Source organism: Vitis riparia, chromosome 7 (genome assembly GCF_004353265.1).
Source record: "Vitis riparia cultivar Riparia Gloire de Montpellier isolate 1030 chromosome 7, EGFV_Vit.rip_1.0, whole genome shotgun sequence".
Classification (NCBI taxonomy): Eukaryota; Viridiplantae; Streptophyta; class Magnoliopsida; order Vitales; family Vitaceae; genus Vitis; species Vitis riparia.
Genome location: NC_048437.1, coordinates 26,768,136 through 26,785,175, shown reverse-complemented (window position 1 = coordinate 26,785,175; position 17,040 = coordinate 26,768,136). Strand labels below are relative to the sequence as shown.

The following is a 17,040-nucleotide window of genomic DNA, read 5'->3' as shown; positions in this document are numbered from 1 at the left end:
CGCATAGACTCTATTTGTTTCCGAGAATTTGAGGATAAGTAAACGTCAAAAAGTTTAATTGTTGTGCTGTCTCTTTTTCTTGGAACCCAGAGGGAGAATTTTGAGGTTTCAATTTTCGTTGTCTTTTATTTCCGTTCAGTGTTTCTCAGCAACCGAACAGAGCATTAATGTGTGCAATGTTTCTAATGTTGAGTTTTGAAGTTGAGTTGAGTATTTCATTTTCCCGGACCCAAAGCCAGAATTTTGAGGTCTCAATTTCATTTTCTTTTGTTTTGTCCACTTTCTCAGCAACCAAACGGAGTATTTAATGTCTTTACTCTTCTGCTGTTTCAGTTGTGGAAGACTTCGAGAAAGAAAATTGAGGCTTGACTTTCCTTTTCTTCAATTTTCCCAAGTTCTCATCAACCAAATGTAGCATTAGGGAAATTAGCCCAACACTGGGTGAGGAAACATACACTGTTTCAAGATTATTGCCTTTCTTTCTTTCTTTTGTTCAGAAAGCCAGTTTCTGGGAAAATTCTGTCCTATTTTGAATTGTAATAAACTTTATTAATTCTCAGGCATGTGCAAGGAATTTGTGACAACTTAGCAAGGAAAATGAAAGAAATGCATGGTTTAGATGTTGACCCTCTTATTGATATTGCTATTTGCTGTGGCCATCCGAGCATTTGCAGCTGCGTGTTTGCATGTATGCTTGTTCTTTCCATTACTGTTTAAAATATTGCTTTAGTGTCTTAAGTTGATATTTATTTGATATGGGTCCATTGTTTGGTTCATATGTTTTGTTGCTGGCTCTGTTGGAACAGTAATTGACCCGGTGATGAAGTTATACTCTTTGACCTTCATATGAAACGTATGGAGGATGTATCACTATGGCAGGAGGAATCCGGTATGTTTCTTCTTATCATTTACCAAGACTTTGACTCTGTATTTTGAGTTCGTCAGCCTTGAAGTAAACCATGAGCAGTGATGTCCCCTAGTATTTACTCTCATCGAAAAATTGATGATGAGGTATCTGTGGATCTTGACCCACCTCACTGGACATTGGGTCCTAACAAGCTTATGAAGTCTTTTACTGTCAAAACAAAAGCTATAATATTGAACAGGTTAGCAATTCCCAATTATCATTGTATGAAGAACTATCAACTTAGCATGAAGCTTTGACCACGATATTTCTTGCTTATGTGCATCATCTACATGAAACCTGCACTGAATTTGGCTATTCAATGAATATATTTGTTTAGTCTCCATGACTGTTTAGTAGTACTTTGCTTATGACATTGTATTTTAGTTTTATAAGCAGTTGGATACTTGAATGAGCCAGCTGAAATTTGCTTAATTTAAAAACTCATATAGGTTTTGGTTTGTATCATTAACTATCACCGAAAACTCTATGGAATCAAGACAGCAGGTTCCTTGAATGCTAGTTAAATCATTTTGCCTCGTGGAGAACAATATTTGAATTGTTTATCAAACCATTAACGAAATAATTAAATTTTCTAATCTTATTGAAATGCACTGATACGGAATAACACAGTCCTCACAATCCAACTGGAAAAATTTTCACCAAGGATGAGTTGGAGATCATTGCTGGAGCTTGCCTCACCAAGGATTGCCTAGCTATAACAGATGAAGTATGGTAATCATTCTGCTTGTTCTTATTGAATAGGAGCATCATTCAACAGACTAGTTAGTACATGATATCAGAGTTACCCTTGTACTCCCTTCATTCCTCTACTTTATTCTATAGTTTTTAATATACATATAAAGTTGAACGTATTAATTTCAAACTTTAGAGCACCAATTTCATATTTCATGTTACAAACTGTAAATTATGAAATGGAATAAAGCGTTTCCCTCCTCATATCCCCAACATATTTGGGCTGCCACATCCTAATTCTATCATCAATATTACACCCTAAACATCTTTATATGGTAGAATTTTTGCATTTCCCCAATCAAGCCAGCTCTATCATCCCTCACTGAACAGGCTTCTTGATGAAATGGCTTTTTTTTTTTTTTTTTGACTGAAACTGTTAATAAACAAAAAAAACTTGAATACATTAGGAAGTTGGAAAATATTTTTCCCCCAATCTTTTTCCTAAGCCTTTGGATTTTTTTTCCTTATTTATTCTTTTGCAGGTGTACGAGTATATAACATTTACAAAGAAAAACATGTAACCCTCGTCTCACTTCCAGGAATGCAAAAGCGGACTATTATCACATCTTCATTGTCCAAAACTCTTGTTCTCATGTTTTGTTGAAGGAGTCTATCCTTGTACTCATTGTCTTTACCTTGGCATCAGCTAATTATTTTGCCATGTTCAGATCACACTGCTTCACTGTTGGTGTGTGTCTATCAGGTGGAGGGTTGGATGGGCCATTGCTTCAGCTTGCATTGCCTCGACGATTAGAAATATCCATACTAGGATTACAGATTGTGCTCCAGCACCATTTCAGGAGGCTGTTGTGACTGCTTTGAGAATTCCACCAGAGTACTTTGAATTATTGAGAAGCGTAGGATCCATGAATCAATTTTTAAATTCCTGTTTCATCAAATTTGATTGCTTATACATCTAAATAACATGTAGCATCATCAAGAAGTTTATTCCATCAATGCTCAGGATTACGAATCCAAAAGAGATTTTATTATCAAGATGCTTGCTGGGGTTGGTTTCCGGATTCAGTTCAAACCTCAGGGTTCAGTCTTCGTATTTGCAGAGCTTCCTGAGAGTTGCCTACTTTCTGATGTAAGAGCCCTCTTCACAAGCTTGTTTGTGTAATTTATAACAGCTAACCTGCTTGTCATAAGACGTGAATTTGGTTCGGCATGTCAGTATGATTGACTTCAACTATTATCCTTTTTGTAACGGTTTGAAACTAAGGCATAGATTCTTTATTTGGATGTAATCCTTCTTGAGTTTGTTGAAGATGCTCTATTTGGGGTTTGAGTTTTCCCAAATCTCATGCCATTTATTTACTTTGATGGAAGAAATGCTGAGTTCCATGCTAGTTTTTCCCTTTTGTTTTCTCAGGTAGAATTCATCGAGGAATTGATAAAACAGGCCGGGGTGGTGGCTGTACCAGGATGTGGTTTTTTTCATGCGATGCCACCTTCAGATAAAAGACCCCCAGCTGATCTTAGCTCTCAGAAGAGATATATCAGATTTGCTTTCTGCAAGAGCGATGCTACTTTGGCTGCTGCTGCACAAAAAATTGCTGGCCTCTCGGATGCTAGAGGTCGACTCAAGCTATTTTAAGCTTACGAAAAAGGATATTTGCTTTCTGTACGTAGCTTCAAAATTGAGTTAGTATACAGGCAAACCAAGTTTAATAAAAACTTTACTCTTTAAGGTTCAGAGAAGGTATGATGAATAGGTGTAGAGAACAAAACATTTTACTTCTTGTACCACGATGATGGGTTATAGAAAGAGCATCACCATCACCACCTTCAGAGTGTTGGTATCAAAAAACTATTTTTGGTAAAAAGTTTATCAAAAACGTTTTTTACTTGAAAACCTGTTTTCCATTCTAAAACAACAAAATTTTTTTAAAAAAAAAACAGTTTCTAGACAGCCATAATTCATGTAATACAACCAAAGCTACATTAAATGTCGGAGCTCTTGCTTTTGAGGGTCTGGGTTTGGGCCCGTAAGTGGCAGCAGCCTACGAGTTATATCGTATGCGCATTGTACATATAGAGCTAGATGTGCAACAGGACAGGAGCACTAGGTGTCAGAAATCTTAGAAAGCTCGCAATGTTACTCGACTCCAGTGAATAGATGTACGTTTTTTTAGAGTAGTCCATCGTGCATTCATCTTATTGAGAAATCGATGTCTTACTCCATGACTTTGAGGGAACAAGAGAGCAATAGCTTGACAAACGCTTCGGTCCACCTCTACACTTCCCCGTGATTTGATTCATGCGTGTAAATTCATATAGTCGAGTAACATACATCTACCGTATGGTTTAAGGATGTTTCCCCACTCAGCCCATGGCTCAATGGATCTAAAGGGTATTTTAGATAGAGGGGGAAAAGTTCATATAGTTTACTAGTGGGAAAAGTGGGATGATAACAAAGAAAGGCATAGTGACTTTTCGGTGGTGAGTGGGCAACACAAAATAGGCAATTAGTCCCAAAGCCAATCATAGTTAAATGAGCCCTAAGCCAACCCTGACCCCCAAGATCTTGTTTTGTAAAGACAAAATACTCTGGCCATCGCCACGGCCCCCAAAACGGAGTTGAAGGATTCTCTCAATACCATCCTTGGGCCTTCGCTAGTAGGTTTCCCAATGCTTTCCACGCTCACATTAAACAACGGCTCATAATTTGCAAACACCTACTACCCGAAAATAATGATAATTAAATAATAAATTCTCTTATGTTTTAGTGTTCACCTGTAGCAAGTGTAACCAATCAAATTATGCCACATGTACATTTAGATTTTTAATGCACTTTCAAAGATAAAGAGATTAGGAGTTGGTAATCAGTACATTAGTTTTTTTTCTATTTTGTCCTAATGAGAAGACAAGAAAAAAGAATATATGATGGGCGTTTGAAAACTCAATTTCTTCCTACCAAAGATGCTCGTTAACTCTATAGTTTTAAAATAGTTCAACAAGCAACTCCCCTTCCGGGAATAAACCATTTTGCTACCTCAAGACTCTTATCCAACTTACGTTTCCAGTGTGTAAGTTTATCATCAGATGTGCCCCCAAAAGGAATCATGCCCTTTAAGCTACCTTTCTTGGACCATATGAAACCAAAATTATCCATGTTTATCACACAATACGCTTTCTCAACATTTGAAAATAAATGTTTTCTGATAAAGAAAACTATGTCTACTAAGACAGGGTCACCGAGTCAATTCCATGGAAGGATTGCCAAACAAGGAAAACATCAAAGAAAGTAGGAATTTCCAGCAAAGAATCAAAAGGAATTTCCAGCATGAAGTAGATTTCCACCTTAGTATATCCAGGAAAGTCAGAAGCAATAATATCAGAAGGCTACCAAGCAATCTGAAGAATCATAGACAATTTAGGCTGTATGTATGAGTGTGACAAAATGAGCTGCAACAGTCACAAGAAAGGTGGGTTTAGCTTCTCCATTCGTAGTGAAGGAAGAAAAGAAAATTCAGTTCAATTTAAAATCTAATGCAAAAACTTCATCACAAGGATAAAGTGATTAAGGCAAAAAGAAGATAACCGTCTAGTAAAGTACACCACCCTGCACGCATTTATATTCCCAAGCAAATACAGGAGCACCCTTAACAAAGAAGCCACAACAAGAGAAATTAGAGTGAGTGAGAGAATAATTACATTCCTGCATATTGCTTCATGGAGCCATGCAAACTTGCAAGATCTAGTAGCAGTTCCATCCTGAACCTAGTAAACATCAATCATGAAAATGTTTAGTTTATTCCAGAAGTTTTCTGTAATCACTCAGCACCATAAGACTGCAAAATACCCGAACATGATCCACCAAAAAAAGCAGGGAGGGGGAGATTGGGTTGGTTCCCATTTAAGAATGGAACAGGCATCATAAGAATGCAATATACATATATAAGAAAGTAACACAAACTACCTGAATAAGATCCAAAAGTGTTTGGGATTGCAGTTCCCCGAGCTTGAATTTAATCAGACAATTACCTCAACAGGTGAAAACATTATCGTCAATGTTCCTGCATACCTATGTTTGTATCTTTTTTTTTCTTTCTTCCAACTAAAAACTCTGCCTCTGAACAACAAAGCCAAAAAATCAATTCACAGTACTGTCCTGCATAGGAATGTGCCAATAAAAAGTGGAATTGAACTAGACATAACATAGGCTATATATGACATTAGGTTAGAGGAATATCAGAATCAGTTCATTTATCCAGAACAAATACATGCCCTCGTTGTGACTTCATGGTTCTCATCCAAAGCAACTTGAAGCGCATAACATAATAATTACATCTACAACTTCATCATCCAAAAAACGATGAATTCAAGGTCTCATATAACTGAACCCAACAATGGAGTAGAAACGAATTTCTCAGGTGAAATAATTATCTAGTGCAAATGAATCACAAAGTAACATGGTCAAGAAAACACATTTTCTCTGCGAAGATCCAAGAAAACACATTGGATGAATTAGCCTCATGATATTACAATCAACTGCTGTAAAGTTAGAAAACTGGCTCCCCAGCCTACGACAGAATGTACTGTAAACAAACTAGTGGTCAATTAACTTCATGAACTCAATTCAGCCAGACAGCAATGAACACTAATCAAGTTCATACTGAACCAAATGCAAACTTGGCAACTATAAAAATGCACAAGAAGTAATTAATGATGCACAGATAAAGACCGGCTAAGCAAGAAATTTAGTTTGTTCTAAAATGAGATTGAAATCAGTTCTTTGATTCAGTTACAGAAATGGCTTCCTTGATTCATACTTACAAAACAAGCCACAGTATTTTCTTACTGAAGTCCATATATCATTAAAAGGCTAACAGAGTGTGGTATAACTGTTCTACTCTCCTTAATGGAAGATCTCATTGATGTTAATAGAATGTTAGAGAGATCATTCTGCAAAAGAGAAAAATCGGGAATAAAGTAGGATTGCTTCAGGAAAGACAGAAAATTTCTAATATTGATGATGTATGAATATAGGCCACAATATAGCTATTGCTTTTATACATCTAACAAGCTCCAGCAATTTACCTACAAGAATCCTAACCCATCTCCATTCAAATCATCACCTCCTATCATTGGACAATCAGTTGCATCATGTCCAAACTGCCCACAGCAAGGCACAGAGCAACGTCTCCGTTTCCTGTAGATATCTACCCCATCTCTATGTCTTCTCTCTTTCAGCTTTCCCAGAGTTATAGAATGATGAGGATTTCCCACATTAAAACTGTGAATCATACTATCAGAATCTTCAACTTCTGGAAGAATCAATGAGTCAGAAGGGCTATTGTATGAAATATCATTAGCACCATGTGCTGGTCCAGGAAATTCCTTGATACGAGACAACACCATGGAAATTTGATCACAAGAAACATCAAGCCGTTGCTCTGTCTCCACTGATTCTGCAATAAGTGTTGAAACCATGGACTGTAATAACTGGATCTTCCCTCCATGTTCCCTTGAAGTAGACACCTGGAAGGGCCTAGTCATAGATGAGCAGAGATCACGCCAGCGGGCAGGTAGATATCGGTCTGGAATATGAAAACAGTTGTTTATTGAAAGAACACGAAGGACATGTCTACAAAGGATGCCTGAAAAGTCAAACTCATGGCAACTACAGCTAATGAACTCATCATGAGGGACCCAAAGCACTTTGCACCCTCCATCCATTTCTGTATGGTGTCTCACAATGAAATAATTTTCATCTAACATTAAAGATGCATACTTTGGGGCTGACAAAAGCTCCTCCTGTAATTTACAGAAGGCATATGGTGTAAGCACAGTAGCAGCATGGGACTCAATAGGAGAACCCGTTTTGAGGGAGACCTTCTGGACCTTCTGCTGCATCTTTAGTTTTGCCCCTGTTTGATCTTTAAAATCAACAATAGCAGCCACCTATGAGGAGAAAGTTGAAACAAGGTAAGCTTTATAAAATTAACCCATGATCACATAGAAAAAGAGAGTGGTGGTTTTTTACCTGCTCTACAAAGTTATCAATCTGAGATTGTGCACTCAAAAACCGTTGGATATAAGCAGTTACAGATTCTGATTGAAATGTACTTGTCATCCCAGCAAAGAAGGAACTTCTCAAAAATGGCAGCGCCCAAAATGAACGTAATGCATATAAACTGACAATGTGTCGATTTCCATGTAGTCCATACGTATCAACCATCTTCCTCCATCCTACTTCAAAATCCTCCACTGAGTACAACTCGTAGAGCCGATGGAATTCAGCTTTCCATTTATCATATTGAGACCCAAGTGGTGCAGAAAACCAATCTGAGAACCTTGCAATGATATGCCAAATGCAAAAAGCATGTTTGGTATTTGGCATTTCAATAGCAAGTGCTTCTTTGAGCCACATGTTTTGGTCAGTTAAAATTGTTTGTGGAGACTTTCCGTTCATGAAACCCAAGAATGTCTGTCAAAAAAAGAAACACAAATAAAAAAAGGAAACAAATCTGAGACATAAACTAATAATTTGGGAGGAATTGTTGGTAATTTGGTCTTCCATGCCATCACCCTGAAATTACACGAGTAAATCAGGTCATAAATTCTACTGCAAACTCAGGCATATAAGAAATTTATTGTAATTAGAAACCATAATTAAACTCTTTTCTGTCATAAATCTTAATATGTTTTCCATCCAGACCAATCTTGTATCTTCAGCAGAAAGAGCTGATGTAGAGTTCCCATTGTAGCAAAAATCCTATCCTTTATTACTTTATGAGTCAAACGGGTGCTAGTTTTAAGGAAGCCTAGGGGCAAAGCATTTGTGAATCTCACTGTGGCTCTGAGCATCACACCCCTTTCATTTAGTATTACCCCAAGCCACAACAAGGCATAAAGCTCAATCTTCTTTTTAAACAAAAGCTAGGGTTTAAAAAATTAAATGATCTTGAATGATTACTACTAGCACCATATGGACAATATTAAGAGACAAATAATAATAATACTACTAATAATAAGAACAACAACAATATTCAAACATACTACAAATACTCATATACCTACTCACCTTTAATGCCCAGGAAAAGGACTGCATATTTTCATCCTGTAGGAAAACACAACCAAAGAAACAGTTCATTCCATGATTGTCCACTCCAATCCAAATCCCAAGAAGCATATCATATGCATCCAAACGGTGGGTTGTGTCAAATATTATGGTATCTCCAAAAGCCTCATATGATCGAATAGATGAACCATATGACCAGGCAATATGCTCCAACCTATTGTTGGCATCTATCTTGAAGTCATATTTGAAGTTGGGATCCTTATCCTTCTTATCCTTGCACATCTTAAGAAGTTCAATTGCATCATTATCTCGATCCACATTTCTAAAGGACTGTAACAGGTTTCTCACATCTAATTCCGTGAATGGTAAACAGCCGAGCTTAACACCCTTCTCTAGCTCCATTAATCTTAACATTTGTCGCACTGACATCCCCGCTTTTGCAAACATGCATATTCGACTCTTGTCATCAGCAGACATGGTGCAGTAGGCAGGAAGTAGCTGCACCTCATTTGATTTCAAGAGTTCATGGTTGTGGATGTTGCTAAAGCCAGTAATCCGCCATTCAGGGACATCAAAATCTGCCCTTTTAACAATTCTCATATATGCCTGACACCCGCAACGTGATGATTTTCGGTTCCTTTGCAGCTTTCCATCATCTGATGGCTTCAGCTGTGGATAGCCACCACGATGGCAAGTAAAATCCCTTCTAGTAATTCCCCTACCTACACCATCTTTTCCTCGAGTTCGATGGCGTCTGATTGAAAAGCCACATTGCTTTGCAAAGCTGCAATAAAATTCATAAGCAGCATCTTGTGAAACAAATCTCTGGCCAATAAAAGGGACAAGGTTCACAGAAGTTTGTTGCGACAAGATTGTGTCCTCAGGCATTTCCTCAATGGAGCCAATATCATCTGGAGACAGATCTGTACCATTCTCAGAAGTTTCTTTCACTATACTTGTTAAATCAGACATTGCTTCCACTTTCAAGACATGAAACTGAAGATGCCACACCTGCTCACAATTTCAAAATGTTCAATAAAAAAACCAGAATGTCCATGAGGTGCATAGTTTAGCATGCCAGATAAATTTACCAGCATCTTCCACAAACCATAATAAGAAGTGCAATTAGCTCAGCTTCACTTCTGTTCACAATTCGCCACTTTACTGGACCTCATTTAATTTTTATATCACCAAAAAAAGATTTGAAAAAACCATCCCATAGGAATAAACTGCAAGTATATCAAAAGAAGAAGAAGAAGAAGAAGAAGAAGCTTTGTTTATCCATTTTATGCATTTGATTTCCCATGATTTAGATCAAATTATTTTGACATATGATGAACTTCTGTGAGTGTTTAGAAGAAAAACAGCATGTAAAAAGTACAGGCAAACTGATCCAACTGAAACTCTTTTTGTGGCTAGGGTGATAAAGGACCCCATCTGATAGTGGATCCCATTTCCTTTTTCGTGTATGTAAGAGAGATGAAGGCCCCCTCTCTTTGATGAGTTAATAAAATAAAAAACAGAGACCTACCACAGAAAGTATCTTTCAAGCTAAACCCCAAGCTTAGCAACATAAAATTGGAGTTCACATTTCACCATAATGCATATGCAAGCACTTTTCACCGGTGTTTATAACCAAAATTTTCGAGAATTGTATCACCAGTCCTCTTCACGATAATGTGTTCATAGTTGCTTTGTGTGGATACATATATTGGTTAACATGACAATCTGCGAATCCAATAAGTTAACAGAAAGCTAAATCGATCAAATAAACTCACTGGAGCGACGAAGTCCAGTACAAATGCTTTATCTCCAGATCAGTTGAAACCCTAAAAAGTCCCAATTCTTCATTCCGATCTTTCCGAGAAAGATTTTCCATAAAATAAAACGATCATTCGAAAATCTGCGTCAATGTGATCTAATCACAGGTCAACAGTCATCTAATTCAGTCCAAAAATATGAATAAAAGGTTGACCCTAACATAAAATAATAATGCATATGAAAACGAAGAGATTAACCATAATAACGAGAAAATTTGTCATGAACATGAAACCGAATCAACGATTGACGAGAAAATGAAGGAAAATAAGCGAGAAAATTAAGTACCAGAGGTGAGAGAGAAATAGCTGAGAAATCTGAGGAACGCAACTAGGATTTCAAAAAATTCATAGAAAACTTGATGAACAGGAGGAGAGATTGGGGAGGAGTGAGTAATGCGCATCCATGGAGGAGGATAGACTTTATATCGGATATGAGCTATTGTGCGCCTGGAGGAGACACGGGGTTATCGAGAGCACATACTCGATTATCAGCCGTCCGATTGTGGTCATGCACTTACTTCTGATCCGGGGAGTTTTGGTTGGTCCAACAAGGCACGGCCATCAGATTCGAGCGGTGCTGTGGGCACTTGGAATCAACGGCCCATATTGATGGGTGTATTGTGAGCACTGTGGCGTAAGTCAGACGAACCCTAATCCCTGAATGTTTCGAATTTCAGGTACCGGACGGGCCAAGGTAGTGCGTTCGCCAAATCGTTAAAATGCGCCGGGTCCGAGGCTCACGTTAATGGGATAAGGCACTGCTTACATCAGGGATGTGTGATCACCACCAGCAAACGGTTTGGGCTTAGAATTGAGCTTGGGCTTAAGTTTCTTAAAATTTTGTAGGAGCCTGTTCGGCTAGGCCATAGGCCCACCAACCTAACTTCATTAGCCCAGTACCTAAAACCGACATTGGTTCTGTCCCAAATTTTGTTCCCAATTTGCAAAGGCTAGCCAAACGATTAAAAAAAATGGCCAATTTTGGCGAAAATCAGCCACAAAATTGGGTTTTGGGAAGGGGCAAAACCAAAATCAGGAAGGAAGTTTGATAGAGGCTATTTTTTGCCTTTTTTTTTTCCCGAAAAATATCAATAAAACCTGGTAGCGAAAATTGAACGGCTGAGATTCAATTTTCCAAAAATCCCTTTATTTTTTTTAGCTTTTATCATATTTATCCTTTTGACTAAGTAATGGTAAGAAATACCTTCGATGAATAAATTTGAAACATAAGTTTCTATATATGAACTCTAATATGTATAGTGCTATATCGAACAAAGCTCATAACAAGGTTTTGATTGTCTTCATTAGATAAGGACTTGAGGGCCATCTGAAAGATTTGGCAATCTTGAGTGGTTGTCCAGTTCCAATTTTTACCGACCCATCCCAACAAAACTCGGGTCCATGACTATCTTTTCATGTCCCCGTTCCAAAAGTTGACGGTAACATATTGTTTCTACCGTTATTGTTCTGTAAGCTTCTGCAACTTTTTGCTTCAGAGAGATAGTAGTCTAGTATTGATACCTGGGGTGGTAGGCCACTGATCATTCAAAGCATACAATTGAGAAAAGTTTCGTAGTATTGCTTAATTAACTTCTTTGACTAGATCTTTTAATTTATTTTTAAATTAATTATTTTTCAAATATATAAGGTAAACAAAATATAATACTTTTACATTTATTTTTCAAATAATTATTTTTTAATAATAATTTTAAATATATATATATAGAAAGAGAATTAAATAACTTGGCCAGCTGTGCTCATAAGTGAGCATGCTTAGAAGCACAAAACCCCAACATATGACTGTTTGCTACTTTCAACTTTTCGAAGAGAATTCTGGTGGGCCAATCCTGCTAACGTTCCTAGACTTTCCTGGAAAGTAATTTTGCCCAATGTTGTATGATGTTGACAGCAAAACTAATAACAATCTATACCATTTTACATTAACAAACAAGTCGAGTGTCTGTTTAGAAAGCTATGGTTTGGATGGATTGTCATAAAAATTCAGAATTACAAGGTAACTTCCTCCGATCTTACCTCAAGATACAAGGGTTATTTCATGCATGATTAAACATCATTAGATATGTATATTTGTGGGATTTTCCATGTTTTTGTTGTTTTTAACTATAATAACAAGATCGAGAAAATACCCATGTACATAGCATTGGTGTTCTACGTTTACTTGCCCTATTTTAAAACTTTCTTTTATATATATAATTATGCAACTTTCTACGTATCGTATTCTCATTGATTTAATGTATAACTAAAAAATATTCTTCGGGATTTTGAATGAGATCATGTTCACATTAACATGATCGTTTTTTAGTTATTTTTTGCATGAACGATTCGTATAGCTGTCGAGCACGGGTGGTTTGTGTAATTAGATGCCGATTGTCTGCTTCATTGTAGTTACTCGAATGCCCACTTCACATAGGTCAATTAACTAAAAGATTTTTGTCTCATGGTCACACTGATATGACTTCATTCTACCGTGGTTGGACGGACCTTGGTATTTGTCAAAAAAATAAGTGAAATTTTCTAATCAGTATAGAGACCGCTAACATACCAATGTCCCCACCTGAAAAGAAAGTTTATTGTTATAGACTTAGGCTACGTTTGGTTTCAAAAAATTTGAAGGAAAAAGGTAAGGAAAAGAAAATATAAAAGAAAAGTGGAAGGAAAGAAAAAGTGGAGGAAAATAAAAAAATAGATTAAAAGTTGGTAAATTATTTTTTTTATTACTTCAAATTCATTTTATTTATTTTAACTCATCAATATAAAGATTAAATAATTTAAAAACACATAAATTTTTAATTAGTTTTAATTATATTTGAATTTTTTTTATATTTTTTATAGTACAACCAAATATGAAAAAATCATTTTTCTTTACCTTTTTTTTTCCTTAATATTTTTTAAATCAGAATATTTATACAATTTAAAACATTTAACGTTATTAAGTCAATCTTTCAAAATTTAACTTCTTACGACTTAAAAACTAAAAATGCATAAACAAACCATACTTAAAATAACTCTGGAAAAATGAAAGTTTTAATTACTCAAAAGCACTTTACAATGATTCTTAACGCAAGTGAAAGATGATTTGAGTGGGTGGGTGGGTGAAGCATAATCTAAATGGAAATGGACATAGCAAAGCTGTAAGTTTGTCCAACATAAGAAGCAATAAAGACAATAAGACATTTTTCCATAGAATGTGTGTTGGGGCAGCATTATAATTAGGGAATGAACTGGATGGGCCGAGGCTTATCAAATTAATTTGGACGGTTGTCTGTTTGGTATAAAGGCAAATGAAGATTTTCAATCCCTGCTGCAAGTTAACCAGTGGTTCACACTCCACCATCATGGCTGACCACCTGTTGGAAATGAAAGCATTGTCTGGATTCATTTGCCCAACCCAAACGACCCGAAAACTACGTGCTTCTTTGGAGTAATGAACTGTCGTATGGTACACAAACAGTTAAATAACCACTAACTGTCATTTAATCGTGAATAGAATTCTCTCTTGTACAGAAGTATCCTTTTAGACCCTCTAATTAAAACTGCCAACTGTATATTCTGCGCCGAGAACATGACAAGTGGCTTTTGGGGAGGCCCCCCTCCTCCCATGTTCCACGTGGCTGTCCTGTCCTTTCGGATCTGTGTCCACGTCATTTTTGACATATTCTCAGCCCTTACACAAATGACCCTTTTTGTTTTAGAAATCACTCTTATCAACTAGCACTCTTCTAATGTGAATCTTTTGGAATAAGGAGTCATTCATGGAATATCCAAAATAATAATATTCCTTTCATAGGATCCTCTATATCTATCAATATACACGTAGAAAATTTGGCTTTTCATTTGAGATATTGGATGATTCTAATCTATTAAAAACATTTAAGCTTTGTTTAGAAAATATTTTCAAAAATAATTTTAAAAAATAATTTTTGAGAATAAATTCTTAAAATTGTTTTGGAAAATAAAAGTATGTTTAAAATTTTTAAATATTTTAACCTATTTTTTATGTTTTTAAATAGGGTCTAAAAATAAAGGTTTATATTTTATGTTTATTTTTAATCATTTATCATATTTATATAAAATAATTTTTAAAAAATAAATTAAAACAATAAAAGATGTTCTTTAAAAAATACCATATTTTTTATTTTAAAATACTTTTATTTCAATTCAACCTAGACAACTCACATATTTCTCCTATTTTGTGCATGAGCTTTAACATCGACTATATATGGCAAATTCATAAAAACAATGAAACTCAACAAGTGTTAAGGTTGATAAAAAAAATAATAATAATAAATAAAAAAAAAAAAGTGCTTCTTCTAGGCATCAAGGTATATATCTATAAAAAATGACACTTAAAACATACTATGACAAGTTACAAAATAACGATTTACATAAACAACATCATATATCTTGTAAAAAATGTCTTTGCTTCATTTTTCTTTCTTGTAACGAGATAAAGAATTGTCACAAGTCAAACAATTATTAGATCATGGCTCTTTAAGGTGGAGTTCAACCATTGTTTTTTCTTTACATTTACTCGGATTTTTTTTGTTTCATCATTTGCCAAGTTGTTTTAAGGATTCAACAATGATTTGAAAGGTTGCCCGGTTTGAAAATCTTTGGATCCAAACTTATTTCCAACTCTCCAAAGCATTTCATTACTTACTATGCCTAATGTATTCCTCTATTAGTAAAGTCATTTCTTGGAATAGAAGCTATGCATTTTCAGAATCTACGTTCTCCTTGGTTAGAACTTCAAGCTTGTACATATAAATTTTTCTTTAGTAAAAAAAAAAATGATAAAATCATATTGAAAATAATCTCTTATTCTTTTCAAGCATTTCAATGCATAATGTTGAATAAAAAGGGGTTTCCATAAGAAAATAAATAATTTTCGATAAATCTTCAAATAAGACCATATATTTCTATAATCAAAGTCCTCAAATCATCAAATAAATTCTTCAAATTGTAAGACTTAAAAATCTTCAAATCTTTGTGAAATCTTCAAATTAGAGACTCGACTTCGGATCTCTTCCCACATCTCCTTGAATGTGAAATTTGAAGTGGTCTATATTCAAAAGGATTGAGAAATCCTCTTGGTATTATCCCTTAATTTTCAAGAGGTATATAATTATTATTATTTTGATAATTACATCTATATTTATTTATAGAAAATATTTATTTATTTTATATTTCATCATAATACAATTCTTCAATTCATTCTTTGTTTGCATTATATGACATAACATATAATGTCCCGTATAGGGGACACATTTTTTGATGTTATATATATATATATATATATATATATATATATATATATATATATATATATATATATGCTTCTCTTAATCTTCGAAATATGTTTTAAAGTTATAAGGACTACTTTGGGCCAATAATATCTATAGAGGATTAGATTTTAAGCATGTGTTATTATATTATTTAAAACATTTAATGTCATGTCTTTTTATTTGTCATAAGTTTCTTGTACTATTAATTTTGTGGTACATAATAAAATTTTATTTGACCATGAAATACGTGTATCAATTTATGATTTGACATTTATCAACATATGGTTAATGTCATGTCTTTTTATTTGTTATAAGTGTCTTGTACTACCAATTTTGTGGTACATAACAAATTTTTATTTGACCATTAAAGATATGTATCAATTTATTATTCGACTTATCATAAGTAGGCAAAATTTCATCTCTAATATTGTACCAAATTTTTATTTGACCATTAAAAATGTGTGTCAATTTATTATTAGACATTTATCAACATATAGTTAATGTCATATATTTTTATTTGTCATAAGTGTCTTGTACTATTGTAGACCCCCCAGAGAGATAGCTGGCATTTTCTTTTTTTCCATTATTATAATCTTCTGACCACCCCGGGATTTAGGCTGAGGGGGCGGCCAGATGGGACGTGAACAGGAGCCGAGGATGGCTTGCTGAGGAAGACAAGAAAAGAAAGAAAAGAGGAAAGGGAGGAAGGAGGGGGGGTGCCGGGGTTGCCACACAGAAGAAACTCTCTGGGTTCATAGGTATGATTTATTTTCTGTTGACTGGTTTGGGCATCAAAAATTACTGATTTGTTTTGCTAAAGCTGTTTATGTGTATGCATGCTCTATTTAATTTTTTTTTGGCTTCCTGGGCTTCCCCTGCGAACATTTGATGCGTGACTTCATTCACGAACCTGATATGGATAAAAGAATCATGCTCTTGTCTCATGTTTATGATGCCTGCCCCCAGCTCTATTGACTACCCATGAAATATAGCTAGGTTCACTCTGTATTTCCATGCTTTTCTTCCTCTCTTTATCACTCTGTTTTTGACTGATTGGTGGAGCAATGCCTTCACTAACCAACCTGCTGAGGTTCAGTGAACCAGGTCGTTCATCCACCTCCCATCTTCCCAAAAATCTTCATGCACTTCTCACTTGCACTTACCGAACTTCTCACACCCGCTTTCTCTCATTAAACTCCTCATACCCATCCCACCACTTTGTGA

The 17,040-nt window shown here is 35.4% G+C and overlaps 2 protein-coding genes across 5 annotated transcripts; one reads left to right on the top strand and one right to left on the bottom strand.

Moving 5' to 3' along the window:
* Positions 1 to 969: 969 nt before the first annotated feature.
* LOC117918215 (kynurenine--oxoglutarate transaminase 3-like) lies at positions 970 to 3,359 on the top strand. Its single transcript, XM_034834722.1, has 5 exons — positions 970 to 1,106; positions 1,538 to 1,639; positions 2,364 to 2,517; positions 2,625 to 2,750; positions 3,036 to 3,359. The coding sequence occupies exons 1-5, from the start codon at positions 970 to 972 to the stop codon at positions 3,258 to 3,260; spliced, it is 744 nt and encodes a 247-aa protein (XP_034690613.1). The 3' UTR covers positions 3,261 to 3,359.
* A 1,424-nt stretch (positions 3,360 to 4,783) lies between these two features.
* LOC117918699 (protein FAR1-RELATED SEQUENCE 11-like) lies at positions 4,784 to 11,259 on the bottom strand. Of its 4 annotated transcripts, XR_004651923.1 has the most exons (7): positions 10,797 to 11,259; positions 10,469 to 10,608; positions 8,694 to 9,701; positions 7,653 to 8,096; positions 5,586 to 7,570; positions 5,321 to 5,386; positions 4,784 to 5,071 (listed from the first exon to the last, which is right to left on the bottom strand). XR_004651923.1 is itself a non-coding variant. In XM_034835531.1 (5 exons), the coding sequence occupies exons 3-5, from the start codon at positions 9,660 to 9,662 to the stop codon at positions 6,707 to 6,709; spliced, it is 2,277 nt and encodes a 758-aa protein (XP_034691422.1). In that variant the 5' UTR covers positions 9,663 to 9,701; positions 10,469 to 10,593; positions 10,797 to 11,259; the 3' UTR covers positions 6,503 to 6,706. The 4 variants fall into 4 exon arrangements, 3 of the variants coding, with proteins under 3 accessions (XP_034691422.1, XP_034691425.1, XP_034691423.1); XM_034835531.1 differs by lacking the exons at positions 4,784 to 5,071; positions 5,321 to 5,386 and having other exon boundaries at positions 6,503 to 7,570; positions 10,469 to 10,593; XM_034835534.1 differs by lacking the exons at positions 4,784 to 5,071; positions 5,321 to 5,386; positions 10,469 to 10,608 and having other exon boundaries at positions 6,503 to 7,570.
* Between the last annotated feature and the right edge of the window lie 5,781 nt (positions 11,260 to 17,040).